Source organism: Rattus norvegicus, chromosome 2, assembly GCF_021556685.1.
Source record: "Rattus norvegicus strain SHRSP/BbbUtx chromosome 2, alternate assembly SHRSP_T2T, whole genome shotgun sequence".
Classification (NCBI taxonomy): Eukaryota; Metazoa; Chordata; class Mammalia; order Rodentia; family Muridae; genus Rattus; species Rattus norvegicus.
This window is the reverse complement of record NC_141535.1, coordinates 193334635-193354362: the sequence shown is the minus strand read 5'-3', so window position 1 is coordinate 193354362 and position 19728 is coordinate 193334635. Positions and strand designations below refer to the sequence as shown.

Sequence of the window (19728 nt, the reverse complement as noted above, 5' to 3'; positions counted from 1 at the left end):
TCTTCCTGGTGTACAGCCCGTTTCTGTACTCCCCACCCCAACTTTGAATTTAGATATTAGTGAATAATTTCTTGACTTAGAGGAGGGAAAGTGGGGGAGGAGGTATGTTTGTAGGGGAGAACCTCTTGAAAAATTATTTTATTATATCTGTTTAGCCTCATGCATGGATAAAAATCAAGGTAATGAAGCCAGTCCAGCTGGTTGAGGCTGTGTTGCATAGTTAGGATCAGTAGTTGAGGGAAAACTGGAGAGTAGTGCTCAGTAAGTGGTGTGGGAACTAGACAAGTGTAGTAATGACTGTCAGAGAAATCTCACCTCTAACTCTCAACACTCAGGCCTTAGAGGTTTCCAGAGTCTTTAATTCTGAGCCTACTCCTTCAGTGTGAGAAATCAAGTAACCTCATGATACTCTGCCTCTGAGCCTAGTAAACAATTAGCATTGTGTATGTCCATGTCCAAGAAGCTTTAGAGAAGAATGGTAGCATCCTTGTCACCCGACCTTCGGTGCTGGGCAACCCTGTGCCAGCTGTTTTAGAATTGCTGAAAGGACGGCCCAATCCAATAGTAAGTTCACACCTCTCCTCTCCACTGCAAGCTTTTCAGAGGCTGTCTTTGTCCTCTGTAGTTGACAGTATACAATACAGTCTCAGTACTCTGGCTTCAGGTTAAATTAAAAACATGAAAATAACATGCTTTTAAAAATTCATGTTTCATAGACACCAGAAGAACATGAATTAGAGACTGGAATAAAGTCAAAAGAAGCTCGGAAGTACATTTTTAACTGTTTAGATGACATGGCTCAGGTAAGTGTGGCATGCTTCAGAGAGGCAGGAGTTTATATGATGCTTCCGACAGAGACAGTTTTGATAATTATATGTGCTAATATTTTGCCATGTATTAAAAATGTAAGGGTCTGTTGATACCCCAGACCCAAATAGTGTGCAGAAGCCAAAAACCAGCATGCAAGGGTCCCTCATTTCAAAATGGAGAGACAGCCAAATGAGCTTGCAGGCCAGGTTTAAAGCCTGTTAGGGGCTCCAGGGTAGATGACCTCCATCTTACCCCATCTTTGAGGACATTCCATTATTGGGGGCGTGGGGGCTGGAAAATGTCACTGGGGAGGTATGGCCCCTTGCTGACCATGTCCTTGCTTCAGGCTAGTGGTTGGGCACTTTCTAGTTTCTGACTAGCTTTCTGAAGCCTGGGGGTTTTTAACTGACTTGCCTGGACTTGCCTAGTTTTTTAGGCCTAGCCTGCTAGGCTGCCAATTAAAACCTGTTATGGAGTCAGACTGTCTCAAAAGATTGTCTGAATCCCAATAGTGGATACTGTGGTACTAACATCTTAAGTTTACCTTGACTAGCTGACAAATAAATGAGACGCAGACCATGATCATTTTATTTGGCTTTGACAATTTCTGGGGGTCACCCCTAGTCTACTCTGCTAACTGCTGGCCTGGTTGCCTCCCCAGCAGTGTACCCCAGATACTTGCTGTTTCTCTTGGCCATCTGCTCCTGGTTCCTCTCCCCCTGACTTTGGTTTCCTCCTCCTTCGTCATTCCTCTTCTCTCCCACTCCAGACAGGTCACTTCAAACCTACCTACCTCTAATCCTTCTAGTAATTGGCTAAAGTCATTTCCATTTAACCTACAGTTTTAGATCGAGGGACAAAGTTTGTGCAACAAAGGCTTGTAAACTTGAGACTCTTAGGCCTAGACTTTGGGGAATAGAATTTAGCATTACAATGCATAGCAATAGGCCAAACCTCTATAGGATACTTTGAAGATACTTGATTTCAGTTTTCTTAACCCACACACCATAAATCTGAAAGATGTTCTCAAATCTGTAGTTCTTTAAGCACAAGACTGTGCAAATATTCCAAATTTGTTGTTGTTGTTGTTGTTGTTTTGCTTTGTTTTGTTTCAAGACTGGGTTTCTCTGTGTAGCTTTGGCTGTCCTGGAGCTCACTCTGTAGACCAGGCTGACCTCAAACTCAGAGATCTGCCTGCCTCTGCCTTTGAGTGCTGGGATTAAAGCCATCATGCCTGGAACTTCAGGCTCTAGAATCTGAAACACTTCTGATCTCAGGTCTTTTAAACAGCAGCAGTCACCTTGTGACTGTTTCTCCTTTGCTTTTGTTTACTGATCTGCTATTTTAGAGTAATGTTTATAAAGGCGTCTTTTTTGTCTCAGTTTCTCCACTGAGTAAGTAATTGTTTCGGAGCTTATGTGGACTGCTGATGAAGATCACTAACATTCATTGCAGAGTTTTGTCCTGGGCTGACAAGATGGCTCCATCATGAGTAAAGGCATTTGCTGCCATGCCTGACCCCGAGTTTGACTCCCACAGCCCACATAGGAATGCTTACTGTATTCCAAATGTAAATACTTTGTACTATGCCATTTAATTTTTTCAAAAATAGAAATTTGTTGTATATTTCAATAATAACAAACATCTTTTTGCTCAACTTCTTTCAAAATTTTAATGCCAAGAATCAATTTGGCTCTATTGTACCACATAGGCAGAGAGTTTCCTCCCATGGAAATTATTATTCTGTAATTAAACTTAATTTTCCAAGTTTTCTCTTTTCTAAAATGCTAGTATAAATATCTGCTTTCTCTTGTTTGGAAAGAAAAGCAGACACAGTGAGCTCTTAATCTACTATTTAACTTAAGTCAAGAAATGCACTATTTCTAACTTCCTTTGCTTCCAAAGGTAAATATGTCTACAGACTTAGAGGGAACAGACATGTTGGCAGAAAAGGCAGACCGGAGAGAATACATTGATCTCCTAAAGAAAATGCTGACGATTGATGCAGACAAGAGAGTCACGCCTCTGAAAACTCTTAACCACCAGTTCGTGACAATGACCCACCTTCTGGACTTTCCACACAGTAACCAGTGAGTATGGAGTATCGGGGCCTGTGCCGTGCTGTGGCTCTCGCTTGAGTTGCCATCTTATTTAAAATGGGAGCTGTCGGGTTAGCAGTAATTCTGACGCCTGTGTCTTGACTCACTGATGCTTTTTTTTCTGAAAAGTTGTGGGACTTGTCTAATTTTTTCTTGTTATTATAAACACCCTTGGTTCTTTTTTCTGAAAATATTTGGAAACAAATACTTTTCCATGTTTGTCTTGAGTTTTTTGTTGTTTAAACTTCAGTATTCATTTGGTGAATTTCTAATCTTTTTCAGTGTTAAGTCTTGTTTCCAGAACATGGAGATCTGCAAGCGGAGGGTTCACATGTATGACACAGTGAGTCAGATCAAGAGTCCCTTCACTACCCATGTGGCTCCAAGTACAAGCACAAATCTAACCATGAGCTTCAGCAACCAGCTCAGCACAGTGCACAACCAGGTACTCAGCAACCAGGTACTCAGCACAGTGCACAACCAGGTACTCAGCAACCAGGTACTCAGCACAGTCCACAACCAGGTACTCAACAACCAGGTACTCAGCACAGTGCACAACCAGGTACTCAGAAACCAGGTACTCAGCACAGTGCACAACCAGGTACTCAGCAACCAGGTACTCAGCACAGTGCACAACCAGGTACTTAGCAACCAGGTACTCAGCACAGTGCACAACCAGGTACTTAGCAACCAGGTACTCAGCACAGTGCACAACCAGGTACTCAGCAACCAGGTACTCAGCACAGTGCACAACCAGGTACTTAGCAACCAGGTACTCAGCACAGTGCACAACCAGGTACTCAGTGAGCGAGTGCAGGGCTCGAGCTAAGTGGGACAGAGGCAGGAAGGCACACCAGTCCTGGGTTGGTATTTCTGTTGTTTCTAAGTGTTTTCTTCGGGAGGGCCTGGGCAAGATGTCTCATCAGGTAAGAATATTTGCCATGCAAGCTTAGAGACCTCAGTTTGATCATGAGAAGTCACGAGAGAAAACTAATTTCCAAAGGTTGTCCTCAGGCTGTGGAACACACATGGCCACGCTCACAAGTATTATGCACATACACGTGTGATAATAATGAAGGCCAGTTCCAGATTCAGTCTTCTCTGTTAGAAAGAATTTTCTACTTGGTCAACTAGACATACCTGCCAGCCATATGCTGACAGCGTTTAAATTCAGGGCTTACTCCATATCCTTATAAGACCTAGCATATGTGGGCTTCGAATATTCAATTACTTGTTGTTGCCAGTTTTACTAAGCTTAGTCAAATAACTCACTCTTTTTCAATAGGATTTTATTTCATTCAAGGGTTCTTTGACCAATGATCTTAAAGGGTGGTGGTGTTGGGGATGGAGCTGTTAGGAGCACTGACATCTCTTCCAGAGGTCCTGAGTTCAATTCCCAGCAACACATGGTGGCTCCTCTGTAATGGGATCTGATGCCCTCTTCTGGATCTGAGACAGCTACAGTGTACTTATATACATAAAATAAATCTTTAAAAGAAAAAAAGGGAGTATTATATTTGCTTGCTAATAAGAAAAATCTTATTTTGTTGTTGTTTCTAAAAACGTAAGATCAGTTTCTTAGTTTGGCCTACATTTTAAAAACCGTAGGTGTTTCCGAGTGTGGGTGGAATCTCCCATGAAGCGTACTGTTGAGAAGAGGCTGAGTTTTGTGTAGTCACATCCCAGCCAGCACCGCATGACCATTTGTCACTCTTCATGTGCTTGCTCACCTTCATATATGGTTTTCTTGTTGCTTGTTTCTGGTTCTGGAAATTGAATCCCAGACCTCTGGTTTGCGAGAAAAACACTGCATTACTGAGCTGTGTATCCCCAGCCCTGGGAGACTTCTTGAGTAGAGAGTCATTTCGAATAGCTAACATTACATTGAAGTTTTGTTCTGGGCTGACAAGATGAGTAAGGGCCCCGCCCCACACCCTGAGTTTTACTCCCAGAACCCATATGTTTGGAGAGGAGCTTTGACATCACTTGAACATGGGGCAATAAGTAAATAAATGCCTTAAAAAAAAAAAAAAAAAAGCCGGGTGTAAAGCTGGGTGTAGTGCTGCATACCTTTAGTTCCAGGCAGAGGTAGACAGACACGAGTTCTAGCCTGGCCTGCTCTACATAATGAACTCTAGGCCTTCCAGAGCTATACAGGAAGACCTTGTTTCAAAAAAAGTAAACAAACCTTTTGCTCTGTTTTAATTTTTACTTTTTAAGGCTAGGGCTATACCTCAGTTGGCAGAGTGCTCCTTAGCATGCATAATGGCTACATTATATCCTCAGCCTTGCATAAAGCAAATATGGGGGCATACCAAGTCCCACACCCAGAGGGCGAAGGCAGGAGGATCAGCAGTTCAAATGTCACTCTATAAGGAGTTTGGTGCCAGCCTGGACTACATGAGGCTCAGCCTCAAAAGTTTTTCTTTAAAAGAATGTTTTGAGAGCCAGGAGGGCAGGGTGGGCTTGTAGTTGTGCATGCCTTTAGTCCCAGTACTTGCGACTATTTTTTGAACTTGGAAAGGAAAAGATAGGTGGATCTCTGTGAGTTCAAGGCCATCCTGGTCTACAAAGTGAGTTCTAGAACAGCCTTGGGTGCGTGTTGCTTGTTCCTGTCTCACAGTGCTGTAACCTTCTGTTTCAGGCCAGTGTTTTAGCCTCCAGCTCTACTGCAGCAGCTGCTACTCTTTCTCTGGCTAACTCAGACGTCTCGCTGCTAAACTACCAGTCAGCTTTGTACCCTCCGTCCGCAGCGCCCGTTCCTGGAGTTGCCCAGCAGGGTGTTTCCTTACAGCCTGGAACCACCCAGATCTGCACCCAGACGGACCCATTCCAGCAAACATTCATAGTGTGTCCACCTGCCTTTCAGAGTGAGTGCAGACTCCCTGCCTGGGGCATTGCGCTGGACTCACCTGCTCTAGGGGACAGTTGTTCACTTTCCATCTTTTGGTAAATTTAAACTCCGATGATGTAGGTGACTGAAATTGGGAGCTGTCACAAAGTAGATTTTTCCCTTTTCATTAATTTTCTTGACTGAGTTGTTTTGTAATGTGTTTGTTTCCATTGAAGGAAAATATTTATCTTGTAAAAGCATATATACCACAATATATATAATATATACATCTAAATGTTTTGTATTGACTCTAATCTCACTTTATACTAAAGTAAAATGTTTTATGATAGGATATAGTTAAGAATATAGAAACTAAAAATTTCAGTCATACAGATTGTTGCTTTTAAACTGAAAAATTCTTAGAAGCTGAAGCACTTGTAGGGAAGGCATTAAGACATCACCAAAACCTGTGATTCATAGTCTTCAAACTCCATCCTCCAATAAGATTAATTTTCACAGGCCATGTTTCCTAATTTTTCATTATTGTTTTGCAATAGTCGGTTCAATTCTTTTTTCCCCCTAAAACTTGGGAAATGTGTGTTGATTCTTTTGGTACGCTATTTGGAAGGTTAAATTATTGAGTCTTTTCTGCCAACACACTTAGCTTTCTCTCAGGAAGTCAGTGTCAAACTGGCCGTAGCGGCTCATATCTCTAATCCAGCAGGATGACTGAGGGGCTACTCCGGAGTCATGTAAGACCTGCCTCCAGAACCACGTAAAAGTAAAACAGTGAATGAGCCCGACTCAGATAGCGAATGCCATGCTGTCTCTTCCTATATGTAATATATAGTTTTCTCTTATAAATGTGCATTCTGTGACCATGCATGCCTGAGTGTGTATGTGTGTGTGTGTGTGCGTGTGTGAGTGTGTGTAGATCATAAAGTCAGAAAGGGTATTGTGGCAGGGGAAGAAGAAATCTTAAGGGAGGTGGAAATGGGCCAATGGAGGACATGTAATTGGAAAGCAGAGGAGGGACTGACTGCCTTAGGTAGGGTTTTACTGCTGTGAACAGACACCATGACCAAGGCAAGTCTTATAAGGACAACATTTAATTGGGGTTGGCTTACAGGTTCAGAGGGTCAATCCATTACCATCAAGGTAGAAGCATGGCAGCATCCAGGCAGACGTGGTGCAGGAGGAGCTCTATGTCTTCATCTCCTGGCCTCTAAGAGAAGACTGAGTTCTGGGCCGCTAGGAAGTGGGTCTTACAGCCTATACCCACAGTGACACACCCACTCCAACAGGGCCAGACCTTCTAATAGTGCCACTCCCTGGGCCGAGCACATACAAACCATCACAGGGACTCACTGGGAGAGGGAAGAGAACTGACTGCAGGAGTGGGGAGGAACAGGACACTAGGAAAGGGAATGAATGAGACCGAGTGTCATGGCGTGTCTGAGGGTGCTATGATGAAACCCACTGCTCTGTAGATAAACTTAAAACCCTTAATTTTGAAAAGAAAGAGAAAGAGAAGCTTGGTATCACTGTGGGAATAGACCAGGATCCAGGCTTCTCATAACATTTTATATAGAAGCAGGTAGCATTTTTATCATTTTACTTAAGTTACTTATTGATTGTGACTTTTGTTTGTTTGGTTTCTGACAGAGTCGGAGCAAGCGGAAGGAAATGAGGGGCTGGGGGAAACTGAGAGCTTACCGGGAGGCCAGGAGAGCGGTAGCCCTGTAAACCAGGGAGAGGCCACAGGGAGAATGGAGAAGATTCACAATCCGTAAATGCAAATTTAGCCTAACTTACCAAATTATTTTCTATATATGCGTCATAGGAATAGATTCTGTACTTGGGCTGTTCATAAACTGATTCGTCTACAGACTGTAGTAAATTAGCTATCCCTCTTCCCACTCTTTCTAAAGTAAATTCTGTGGGAACAATTTCCAGATGTAAGATTCTGAGATTCTCTGCTGCTTCTCAGATGCTACTGAGATAAAATAATAAAAGAACTTTAAGAACAAAATGTAAGCTGAGGCAGCGTGGGGTGTATGGGTGAACTCCTATGATATAATTTGATAAACATAAGCTGGAGAGGCTCTTCCAGTTTAAGACGTCTAGATAACCCAAGAGGCTAATAGAATAGACTTAAGAATGTTGGCATGAGAGGGGATTTATAATAAGACAATGATGGTGATACCTGGAGTCCATTATCATGTATGCCAGACAGTCCTTTTACAGGTATCAGTTTATCCTAGGCGGTGGGTCATATCAATCCATTTTATAAATGATGAAGTCTCATGTCAAAAGTAGTATAGTAATTTATGGTAGACCGCTTAGAGCCTAGGCGTGGGGGTCTCATCACGTGTATATTGCAGTATTCCCACTGCCTTTCGGGATTGGTTGTATAAAGTTGTTGGTTAACTTACCAACCTCAGCCATGTGCTGATTTGTCCAACAGTTCTCTACTCCAGGTTGCTCTCTTTTCTCTCTTCTTTTATAAAATGGCTATACCTAAGAATATCAGGCAGTTTTAGCCTTCTTTCCACATTTCTCTAGTTCTCTATATTTAAAGAAAAATAAAGATAACAAAAATTACCCTCATTCTCTTAGCTCAGGATTCCAGGACAAACGAATGCCCTTTGGCAGTCTTTGTTTTTGTTTGTGGTAGAAAGAAACGACTATTGTGCCTTAGCCACACTGCTGTGCTTCAGCCTAAGTGGGTGCAGCAGGCAAGTATTTGTAAATCTCTTTCCACACTATTCCGTTGACTAGTGTAGCGCATATGTGCCCAGTGGGGGCTAGTCTGTAGTTTTGTCCCCTTTTATTTTATCATTCTGGGAGCCGTAGATGAGCTACCATAGTGAACGTTCCTCCCAGAGCGTGCTTCCTAAGTCCTACAGGTTTTGGGAAGCTAATATACAACACTGTCCTGGAGTTAGTCATTGTGCAGAGACTAGAGAGTTTTGTGTGACTTAGCTTTGTCAGCTCAGGGCTGACAACTGTTAAATTTTAATATCTTCAAAAGTTTTAAATCTGATTTTACTATTCCCTCTTTGAGCTTTTCTACAATACATTTTTCTTAATCACAGCTTGTTCCTAAATTCCTCATAAGTTACTAACAGACAGTTGGAAGGTGACTGAAAGCAGCAGCACTGTGCTCAGGTGACATTATAGTGATGTGCAGTCGGCCAAGGGTGGCACAGGCCTGCAGTCTCAGCACCTGAAAGGCTGAAGCATGGACAAGGCAGGGAGGGAGTAGGACTGGCCAAAGCTTTTAGGCGTCTCCTAATTAAAATGACGTGTCTCCATTTGGCAGAATTGCAGGCACTAATAGGCAGGAGGGAGGCAGGACAGAAATGTAAACCTGGTGAGAGTGTGGGCAGGAGGGTAGGTGCACAGCAATCTTCCTGGCTCTGTAGGCTTGACAGGAAGAACTGTGTGGGGCCCTTTCCCCAGAACAAGACAATGCCCTTTACAGGAAACTTCGTTGTTTATGCCAAAAGCATAATCAGTTGAGGTAAGACCCAGGCACTGTTTACAAGCAGCAGCTCATTTTCCCAGCTGCCCTTTAACTCAGGAGCGTTAGATGAGAAACTATAGAAAGAGCCACTTTGTAGGTAGGATAAGACTAGGTTTCTCTAAGCCAGTGTGCCTGCTTTTTATTCTAGGCATCATTTCTTCTTTGCTATTGACCTTACCTTTTCTGTTTTTTAAACTCTTTTCTTTAGCTATGACATGTAACTAATTTTTGAGCTAGGTTATATTTTTTGAGGAGAAAAATGTCCTTTAAGACATTCTACACAGGAGGATAACAGTATAAAGTATTGAGTGATGTTCAGTTCTGTTTCGATAGTTTGCAGTTGAAAGCACTTTCTTCCTCACCCACACTCCCTTGGTGAACTGCAAGGTAAATGTGACGTAAGAGGGAAGGTTGTCTGGCTTTTGCCTGTCTGATAATGGGAATGGAATAAGTATTATAACTGTAAGAGTTTATATTCCCTGAAGCCACCCTTCCCTGTATTAAATGCCTTCCACTAATTTACCTTAAAGGGAATAGCCTACCTTTCTTAACTCTGCTATCTTTTGTGAGTTTAAAGGCTTTGTCTCAAGTGTCTAGAATTAATTAAAACCTATGCAGTGAAAACAAGCTAACAGACCCCTCCCACACAGTAACAGCCCACAGGATATCAAGACCCAGCCAAGTGGTTTTAACTGTGATCTTTTCTCCACCAGCTGGGCTACAAGCAACAACAAAGCATTCTGGATTCCCTGTGAGGATGGATAATGCTGTGCCACTTGTCCCCCAGGCGCCCGCAGCCCAGCCACTGCAGATACAGTCAGGAGTGCTCACACAGGTAAAGCCGGGACAGCGCGTGCAGCAGTGCTGAGCACTGCTGAGAATTAGATATTTGTCCTGAAAGAAAAAAGTGGTATTTGCTTTGACCTATAAGATCTTTCTTGCTCATGATTCAGACATCTTAAAATGAAATATCCCTAACAAAACAGAAGACTTATTCCTGTCTTTTACAACTCTCCCATTATCTCCTTAGACTTGTAGAGATGGCATTCTGTACATTGAGAAATGGTCATGATAGTACACAGATGTAATTTTTTATCGTAAAATGTATGGTTTTATTCACATCAGTCTACCTCCTCCATGTGTTTAGTAGAAAACTTTAAAAGGTTATATTCTGAGAAACTAAGGTCATAGGCAAAATTATGAAGGTTTTGTAAAGTATACAACATTACACTTTGAATTCCATATGTAAATGTTTGTGGTCCACAACGTACAAGAAATTCTGAAATCCAAAACTTATTTTGTGAGTAGAAGGAAGATTTCTTCATAAATGAAGTGCCTATGTTTTATAGGATGCTCTCAGTCTGGTCAAGAAAGACCCCTATACCTGTTTTTACCTGACATCATTGACTTTGGCTTAGTGGGCTAAAGCCACCACAGCTGAAAGAGGAGCAGCTGTGTTGGCATGTGCACGCAGGTGATAGGAAGTTAGTTCATTGTCAGTAATAACTTGGGGGGAATGCGAACCCTTCTGAACCCAGATAACCTGCCTCGGTGTTTGTTTCACTCACCTGCCTAATCTACATTTCAGGGAAGCTGTACACCACTAATGGTAGCAACTCTCCACCCTCAAGTAGCCACCATCACACCGCAGTATGCGGTGCCCTTTACCCTGAGCTGCGCAGCCGGCCGGCCGGCGCTGGTTGAACAGACTGCTGCTGTACTGGTAATTCCCTCACTTGATTGTGTTACTAACGGAGTTCCTTTGGTTTCTTTTTTATTTTTTTTCCTGTTTGTTTTTGTTCTGTTATTCTGGTTTTCTCATTAAAAACACAAAAAAAACCAAAACCAAGACCCTAGCTTAGCTTTGCAGAGGGCATGGGAGCATGTGCCGTCTCGTGGCTGCGTCTGTAATGTCTTATTGTTTCCTCCCCACATTTGCTGAAGTGCTGTTTGACTCTGAGGATCAGTGTGGTTCTTCTTTGCAAGCCCAGTGTGGGCAAAGCTCTCTGTGTAGTTGCAGGTGAGCTTCAACACCCCCGCCTGTTTCCTGTCCTCTCTTACCCTTGTCTTGTGAGATGGAAGGAAATGGCCTTCCATTTGACCCTGCCAAGGTATCCAGATGCCAAGATTTGAACTCCCAGTCAAGCTAGTTGCTCCCTTTTGTTATTTTAATCTCCTAAAACTTGTGTATGTATAGAAATGTTTAAAATGGTCTTAGCGTATGGCTTTCTCATCACGTGAGCTTCCTTCTGTGACTGTGAAGATCGTGCTTTTGCCATTCATGATCCTCTTCCAAGTGAAGATGGTCGGTCCCTTTAAAATACGCTTAGATCGTTCTACTCATTAGAAGGAAAGCCGAACCTATTTGTAGGGATTGGTCTGAGAAATTGTTACAAATGCATTGCAACACAAGATGAAACTGTGGCTGACAAACTTGCGAAAACAGCATCTTTGCTGTTGGAAGTCCCGCGGGAAGCCAGTGCAGACTGCAGTGGTGGGTGTGTCCAGCTCAGACATGGAAACGAGACAGCTAGCTGGCTTCGAAGTGTATTCTAGGATTTGTAACCTTCAGCGTGATTTAGTCTGTGTTTTGTTTCGGTTTATTTTGGTGAGTTAGAATTGTTTATTTCAAATCCAGCATTTCATTATTTGAAATTTAAAATTAGGTAAGCCTCTGCAAACCTAAATGATTCTTTTGGATCTCATGGTATTCATCTTTCACAGTGGATTTAAATTTCCGTTATCTCTTTAGTATTCATGAATGAAAACACTTTCAGAAACACACTTGCATGGAACTTGCTTGGTTTTCAGTTTAAAAGTCTTTGCCGCCTGTGGATTGTTTCTCATAGGCACAAACCGGATGCTAGGGAGTCAGGTGTAACTCCAGCTTGGCTGGCCCACCTTTTGACTTGCTCACTTAGAGTTTTGAGGTTGCAAATGTCATCTGACCTTTCACCTTTGCTGCTCTTAAGTTTGCTCTAGCCATTTGTTAAGCTTTGCATAGTTTTGTTCTTCTTCTGTCAAAACAGTTCGTCGCTTGGAACGCCCGATTTCTGCCTCACATTGGAATGTCTCTTCTTGCTCGTATTAAACCACACGCTTTGTCTTGCGCAGGTGTTGGCTTATGGAAAGACGCATGGTGTGACTTAACATCTTCTCTTACTTTCTGTTCTGTTTTGTTCTGTTTTAAATTCTGCCTATGGTAGCAGACGTGTTTGCAGTTTCTCTGCTCAGAAGGCTTCTTGTTTGGAACCGGTATTTGTAACAAGTGGATCTGTTACTTGCAGAGATCTTTTTGAAACTGTTTTGATGGGCTTGCAATTTGAAATGTATGAAACAGAACCATGTGTGCCTCAGTAGGCTAATTGCACTACTGAACTCAGGTGTAAAAGGGAACTTGCTGTTACATAGTTTTTCATAAAGTGCCACTTTCTGTAAGAAGTACAGAAAAGGTATTTTGTTGCTCAGTCTATCCCAAGCACCATCATTGTTTCGGAAAAACTCTTCTATTTTCCTGTAGTGATTAGTTTTGTGCTAAAATGCATTTCTACAAATGATACATAAAACATATGCTTTTAGCAACCTTTCAAAACAATTTGGTGTATTAAGAATTACTTAGAAAATTTTTTATTTATTGACTTAATTTTTAATTCTATCATATAGCTAAAAGTAATGTTTTTAGTTCTCTTTTGCTGGTATCAGCTTATTTACCAAAGCATTTGATATTCGGTCATCCATGTCTGCTCTATTTTCTACCCTTCTAATACAGGGAACAATTCTGCCATACATTGTATGGGTTGAATTGATCTGTTGTCTTAATCTGATTGGCATTCAAATTTTAGAATTTCTATTTTCTGAGTCCTCCTAAGTCTTTCAAGGGATTTGTTTTATAGGCTTTTGTAAAAAGAATATTATTTCACTAGGGTTTACCTAAACCTCCAGGTTCCCTTTCTTGACAGCACAGAAACTCATACCTGCAGGGACCTTTGGTTCTTACTCCCCTGCTGCTCAGGCTATGCTGATGGCCAAAGGACACACCTCAGCATGCCTGCCTAGTCTCCTTCACAGCTCATGCAGCCTTCTGCACTCTCTCTCTCTCTTTAAATCTCTGCAAGTTAACAATCTACAAACATTTTTTTTTTAAAGATACAACTTTTTCTTTCATCTGAAAACAAAATGAAAAGCTAAGAATGAATCAAGTCTGGATCTTTTATGTGTTTCCTTGCAGCAAGCTTGGCCTGGAGGAACCCAACAGATTCTCCTGCCTTCAGCATGGCAGCAGCTGCCTGGGGTCGCTCTACACAACTCTGTCCAGCCTACTGCAGTGATTCCAGAGGCCATGGGGAGCAGCCAGCAGCTAGCCGACTGGAGGCAAGCACAAGCAGCCCCCACCTCCCAACACCCTCTCTGGGAATGTGTATGGGTTGGAGCCCATAGAGTAGGAATACTTAATATGAAGAGACCAGAAAGAAGGAACTTTTATATTTGGAGTCCTTTGAGAAAAAGAGTCATCAGTCTAGAAAGAGTCATAAGAAAAATAGGAAATATTTTGTAATGTAAGAAAATGCAAGTTCTGTGGTCTGGAATCATTTACTTCATATTTAAACAGAGCCTTAAGTGATCGAAAAGAACACAATGAGATTAAAGCCAGTGAGATTAAATCCCAGTGACTGACTGTATAAAAAGTAAAACATCACTGTGCTTAATTGTGCAAATACCCATTTGGTCCAGTATTTTAGTGGTTGAGGGAGTCACGTTTCTGTTTCTGTTGGTACAGGAATGCCCACTCTCATGGCAACCAGTACAGCACTATCATGCAACAGCCATCTTTGCTGACTAACCATGTGACGTTGGCCACTGCGCAGCCTCTGAATGTTGGTGTTGCTCATGTTGTCAGACAACAGCAGTCTAGTTCCCTCCCTTCAAGGAAGAATAAACAGTCTGCTCCAGTCTCATCCACGTAAGTGTATGTTAGGTCCTGCGCTGAAAACGCTGTCGCACGTTGATTGTCATAGTTTAGGTATTTTAGGTTTGAAGTAGCAGGTACCTGCCAAATTGAGCATGAGCTGATCTCCTCACCTGGGCGGTGTGTCCTCCATGTGGGCATCTTTTGTGTCTGCTGTCACTTCAGATCCAGGCCACCTTTAAAATGTTTGAATATTTTTTGTATTTACTATTTGTATATGAGGTAAAGTAAGTGTGTGTGTGTGTGTTGAACATGCCTTGGCAGATATATGTAGGTCAGAAGATGATGTCCAAGAGTCAGTTCTCTCCTACCATATTAGTCTCTGGGATTGAACTCAGGTTATCAGGTTAGGGTGACAAGCACTGAGCTATCTGGCCAGACATGTTTTCATTTTTCTTCCTATTTATAGAGTAAAACTGAACCCGGGGACAGAGGTGCATAAAAATGTAAACTTTTATATTTGAAAATATGTTCTTCTCCTTGGAAACGGTAGCCAGAATCATTAGTTTTTTTTTATTAGAACTTTATAGTTAAGTGTATTAGTGACCAGATAAAGAAGAACCAGAAAGCAGTTGGAAAGTCAGGGAAAGGCTGTGCAGTCGGAAGGGTGGGGCAAAGAACAGCTGTTTTAACTTGTGAACTTTCCCACAGATCTTCTCTGGAAGTTCTGCCTTCCCAAGTTTATTCTCTGGTTGGAAGTAGTCCTCTTCGTACCACATCTTCTTATAATTCCCTAGTCCCTGTCCAAGACCAGCATCAGCCAATCATCATTCCAGACACTCCCAGCCCTCCTGTGAGTGTCATCACTATCCGTAGTGACACCGATGAAGAAGAGGACAACAAATTCAAGCCCAGCAGGTAAGTGGGCCCGAGGTTGCCAGGCCTTTGTAATGTCAGCACACCTCCATCCTTTGGCTGACAGCTGTATTCAGGTCAGCAGTTTTGTCTGAAAACAACAACAAAAACCCCAAAGAACAGACAGAAAAAGGTAATTTGTAAGTATAGCCTTGAATAAGTTAAACACAGAAGTTCTCACAATTAAGCCTTGTCAAGTTTTCTTTAATGCTATTCATCAATTAAATCAGGTTTGATATGGCTACTCTGGCTTGAAGTACATGTTAAACTACAGACATGGTCCTTTCCTTTAAAGGAGTGTATCAAGAGCAGCTCATTGTAGTGAACTAGGTAGATAGATTCTTCTGTATCTTATTCTGAGAGAGCCTCCTTGGGAGAGGTAGGACACTTCCCCTATGTGCTCTGAAAGCTGGAGAACTGAATAGCAGCTTGTCTAATCTTGTCTAGCATTTTTGCCAAGTGTATTAGTTATTTTCTTGTTGCTGTGTACAACATCTTGACAAAAAGCAGAGGTGAAGTGGTACATTTTGACCTAGAGGGTCAGAGAACGTAAATATGGTCGGTCTCATGGTGGGGAAGAGGTGGAAGCAGGTGTGTGAATCTGAACTGACAGGAAGCCGGCTGAGCACACTTGATTTACACTGAGGAAGCAGACAGAACAGGAAGTGAAGCCAGCCTGTTGGATCTCAAAGCCTGCCCCAGTGGTCTGCTTTCTCTAGCAAAGCTCTACCTCCAAGAGCACTGACACCAACTGGGGACCAAGTCAGCTCATGGGGACTCTTGTCACTGTCCTTACTAACTAGGCAGTTTACTGAGAGGGTACTGGTGAGTTTAAGAACTATGCAGGGTGCCTTGATTGATCTGTGCGATGTTCTTTACTGAACTTCTGTAGATGTCACATATGAAAGGGAATTAAGAGACTTTACCAAATTATGACTAAGTGAACTTTAAAGATTTGTTAGTTTCCAAATGTGGTGGCACACGCCTTTAATTCCAGTACTCACAAGGCAGAGGCAGGCAAATGTATAATGAATTTGAGGCCAGCCAAAGTGGCTATATATACAGTGAGGTGCTGTCTTAAAAAAAAATAAACAACTGAGTAAATAAGATACAGATTTATTATTTACTCTCATGTGCCTATGTGTTCGGGTAGCTGTGGGAGCTGGAGGACATGGGGTCCCTTGAAGCTGGAGTTAGTGGCTGTAAGTTACCTGTGATGGAAACTGAGCTCCGGACCTCTGAAAGAGCAGCCAGCACTCTTACTGAGCCATCCCCAGCTTGCTAAGTGCAGTTTGAATGAACTCAGAAAAACAAAGTTAGAAAGCATTTCAGGCCTTTTAGGTGAACTTACAAGTCAGGTTTTGAAGATGCTCATTGAACTGGGAAGAGAAAAAATGAAAGTGACAGGCTAATAGCAAAAATTACATGTAAGGTGTAGTCCCCATGATCTCCTTGACTGGAGCCAATCCTATTAAATAAGGGAAGCTGAAGACGGTAAAGTGAGAGTTATGAAGGAATCGTTTATCAAAACAGTGAAGCAGGGCATGGTGGTGCAGTACACCTGCTATTTCAGTATTTGGGAAGCAGAGGCAAGAGGATTTTGAGTTTTAGGCTGTACTTGGCTACATAGCAAGACACTGACTCAAACAAATAGGAAACAAAACCAAAAGCTATAGTGAGAAGTTTGATTAAAGACAGGAGTATTTGAATCTAAGGAGATGATAAAGGAGAAAAGCAGCACTTGAAGACTTCCTGTCAGAACTACAGGTGAGAAGAGCTCAGAAGCACCATGGCTAACTGTGGACTCCAAGATCATTTTGTCCTGGGTCTCAGTGCTGTCTTCACCATTTATTCTTTGTATGACCTTGTATAAATTCCTTGACTACAAAATGGGGTAACAGTGCCTATTGTGCAGGGTCAAAAAGATTCCCTGGCTGGCTGGTCACAGTGTGTGACAGCAGTGCCTGATGCAGATTAGTATGTAGCCTCAAGCTGCTGTGGTGTTTGTCATCATTGTTAGCAGAGAACTACAGGCCAAGTGAGACCCATTGCTTAAAGGGCAGTTATAATTGTCTGTATTTTCTTCTCCTCAGCTCGAGCCTGAAGGCGAGGTCTAATGTCATCAGTTATGTGACTGTCAATGATTCTCCAGACTCTGACTCCTCCCTGAGCAGCCCATACCCCACAGACACTCTGAGTGCTCTGCGGGGCAACAGCGGGACACTTCTGGAGGGACCTGGCAGAACTGCAGCAGATGGCATTGGCACCCGTACGATCATTGTGCCTCCTTTAAAAACACAGCTTGGCGACTGTACTGGAGCAACACAGGCCTCAGGTAAGGAGGGTCTTCACAGTTAGAATTGTATTTTCCTTGAATTCATATATATATATATTTAATATTTAGTTATACTATGCCACTGGTTAAAACTAAGCATAGATTTTTTTTTTCTTTTTTCTTTTTTTCGGAGCTGGGGACCGAACCCAGGGCCTTGCACTTGCTAGGCAAGCGCTCTACCACTGAGCTAAATCCCCAACCCGATATTTTTAAATAGTACTTAATTCAGAAATCTGTTCCCCATAATAAGAAATTTGCTTGATCAAATTTATCTTCCCATGTTTATGGATTAATATGGGAATGAAGTCATGTTTAGTGTCAGCAAAGTGTTTTTAATATATTTGACTCTGGTGGGGAAGAATTGATAAGACACCCTTCAGTAGTAGGAAGAGTCCAGTAAGCAGTTTAGCTTGTCACACCTGATTATCATGGATTAATTATGTAGAGCAGAAAGGACTGGGTAACACTAAAGATGGCCGTGAGCTGAAGATGCTGAGTTAGTGGTTAAAAGTGCTTGCTATTGTTCCAGAAGACCGGATTGGTTACCATTGTCCACATGAGGCAGCATTCCACTACCTGTATGACTGCAGCTCTAGGGGAAGCAAGACCTGGACTCTGGGCCTCCTCAAACATACACACACATACACACATGGATAAACATAAAAGAAATCTCTTTAAAAATGACTTTAGACTTTCAGCCATTGCAGTAATGCTTTTCAGTTTGAGTTTTACCTAATTACTTCACTTGGCTGTTGGACACTATGCTCAGGGTCCTTAGTATAGTTGTGTGTTAGTTGAGCAGTACTGGCGCAGTAACAAGTCCCAATGTCATAGTTTACTTTTACTTGTATCACTTCCCACTGCAAGTGTCTCTGGTTGCTAGGCTTGCATGGAGTTAAGGACCAGAACCTTGGAATTCTTAGCATCTATCAGAAGCTTGGAGTGGATAAACCTTTCTTAACCTCTAGATGCGGAGAGGCCTAGGAAAGGCAGTCTTGTTAGGCAGCTCCTTCCCATTGGCAACTTTACTGCAAAGGGAGGGAGGCAGGGATGGTTTTTGGTGTTAGAATAGCCACTGGGGTCTTACACTTAAATAGTATTTTATTGTAGGTCGTGCTACTTACTGCCTATAGGCCATAAAAGGTTCTAATTTGAGAACACTTCTGTTCAGTCAGGGTGCTTCTCCACAGAGATAGTCTGCTGCCTTGAAGACAAGGTAGAACATCCCGATACCAGGTTTCTGAATATAATTATTAAGACTTATGCCTTTATAATGTACTCCACATTCCAGTTTCCCTACTGGGAACATAGAAGGAAGCAGCTTTTATATTCTACCGTCCTTTAATTCCTTAGAGTGTGAAGCCAGTACATACCCCAAAGGATAGAAGCTTGCCTTCATTTTAACCCTTCGGACCTTTAAATATTCTGAGAATTACCAATGAGAATTTCAGCTTCTTGTCACTTATTTAACTTCATCTGGCATAAACTGTGGGCTCATGGGGGCATGGAGTGTGTCCTCTGTCTCTGTAGTGTTTCCTTATCTGTAATAAGACAGTAGATAGGTTTACTGGGGTTGCTATCTAAGGATCTCTGTGAGGTTTGCGGCAACACAGAAAAGAGATGGATAAAGTAGTTTTTGTTGTTCTGGTACAAATGTAATTGAGGATGCAAGGTATACCGAGACCTAACTCTGCAAATGACAGACAATATGGACTAATGTGATATCTCAGGGTAGATCCATGCTTCTACGCCTTGACTCTTTCTAGGTCTCCTTAGCAGTAGTAAGACCAAGCCAGTGGCCTCAGTGAGTGGGCAGTCATCTGGATGCTGTATCACTCCCACAGGGTACCGAGCTCAACGAGGGGGAGCCAGCGCGGTGCAGCCACTCAACCTTAGCCAGGTAAGCGCTAGGGGCTGCTACCTTCTGTTTGAGTTGTTCCCTGTTGTTTCTCTTTGGAGAGCCCTGCTTCTGGCTGGACTGCTGAATAAAGCCAAATGAAGCTCCTTTTGTGTCAAACATCTAGTGTTCTGTGGCCGGCGTCATACCTGCATGTGCTACGTCTCTTCATTTGATCAGTGAGTGTGTTGGGAATGTACTGCACCACCATACATGCTTTGAACTTAGATTCTCTTCCTTTATCCTTAGGTCATAAGTAACTTGAGCCTTGCCCTGTTTACCTGAGTCAAAACAGAGAAAGCCACTTATTTAAATCAGCTGGTTCTAATCCTAACTGTTCCTAGAGTTTGGGATGTACCCTGCCCTGCCATCTGATCCTCTGATGGGATAGTGAGGGGTACTGG

At 42.4% G+C, this 19728-nt stretch overlaps 1 protein-coding gene across 23 annotated transcripts in view; it reads left to right on the top strand.

Annotated features, from left to right (window-relative positions):
* Hipk1 (homeodomain interacting protein kinase 1) overlaps positions 1–19728 on the top strand; it is a 50398-nt gene that overhangs the window by 25502 nt on the left and 5168 nt on the right. For 6 of the 23 annotated variants that reach the window (XM_087629212.1, XM_087629152.1, XM_087629209.1 and 3 more), the window contains exons 5-15: positions 717–803; positions 2716–2900; positions 3192–3252; positions 5554–5779; positions 9985–10106; positions 10860–10994; positions 13500–13642; positions 14049–14231; positions 14889–15095; positions 17186–17427; positions 19194–19327. In XM_087629212.1, the coding sequence (XP_087485338.1) occupies positions 717–803; positions 2716–2900; positions 3192–3252; positions 5554–5779; positions 9985–10106; positions 10860–10994; positions 13500–13642; positions 14049–14231; positions 14889–15095; positions 17186–17427; positions 19194–19327 (1725 nt within the window). 23 annotated transcript variants of the gene reach the window in all.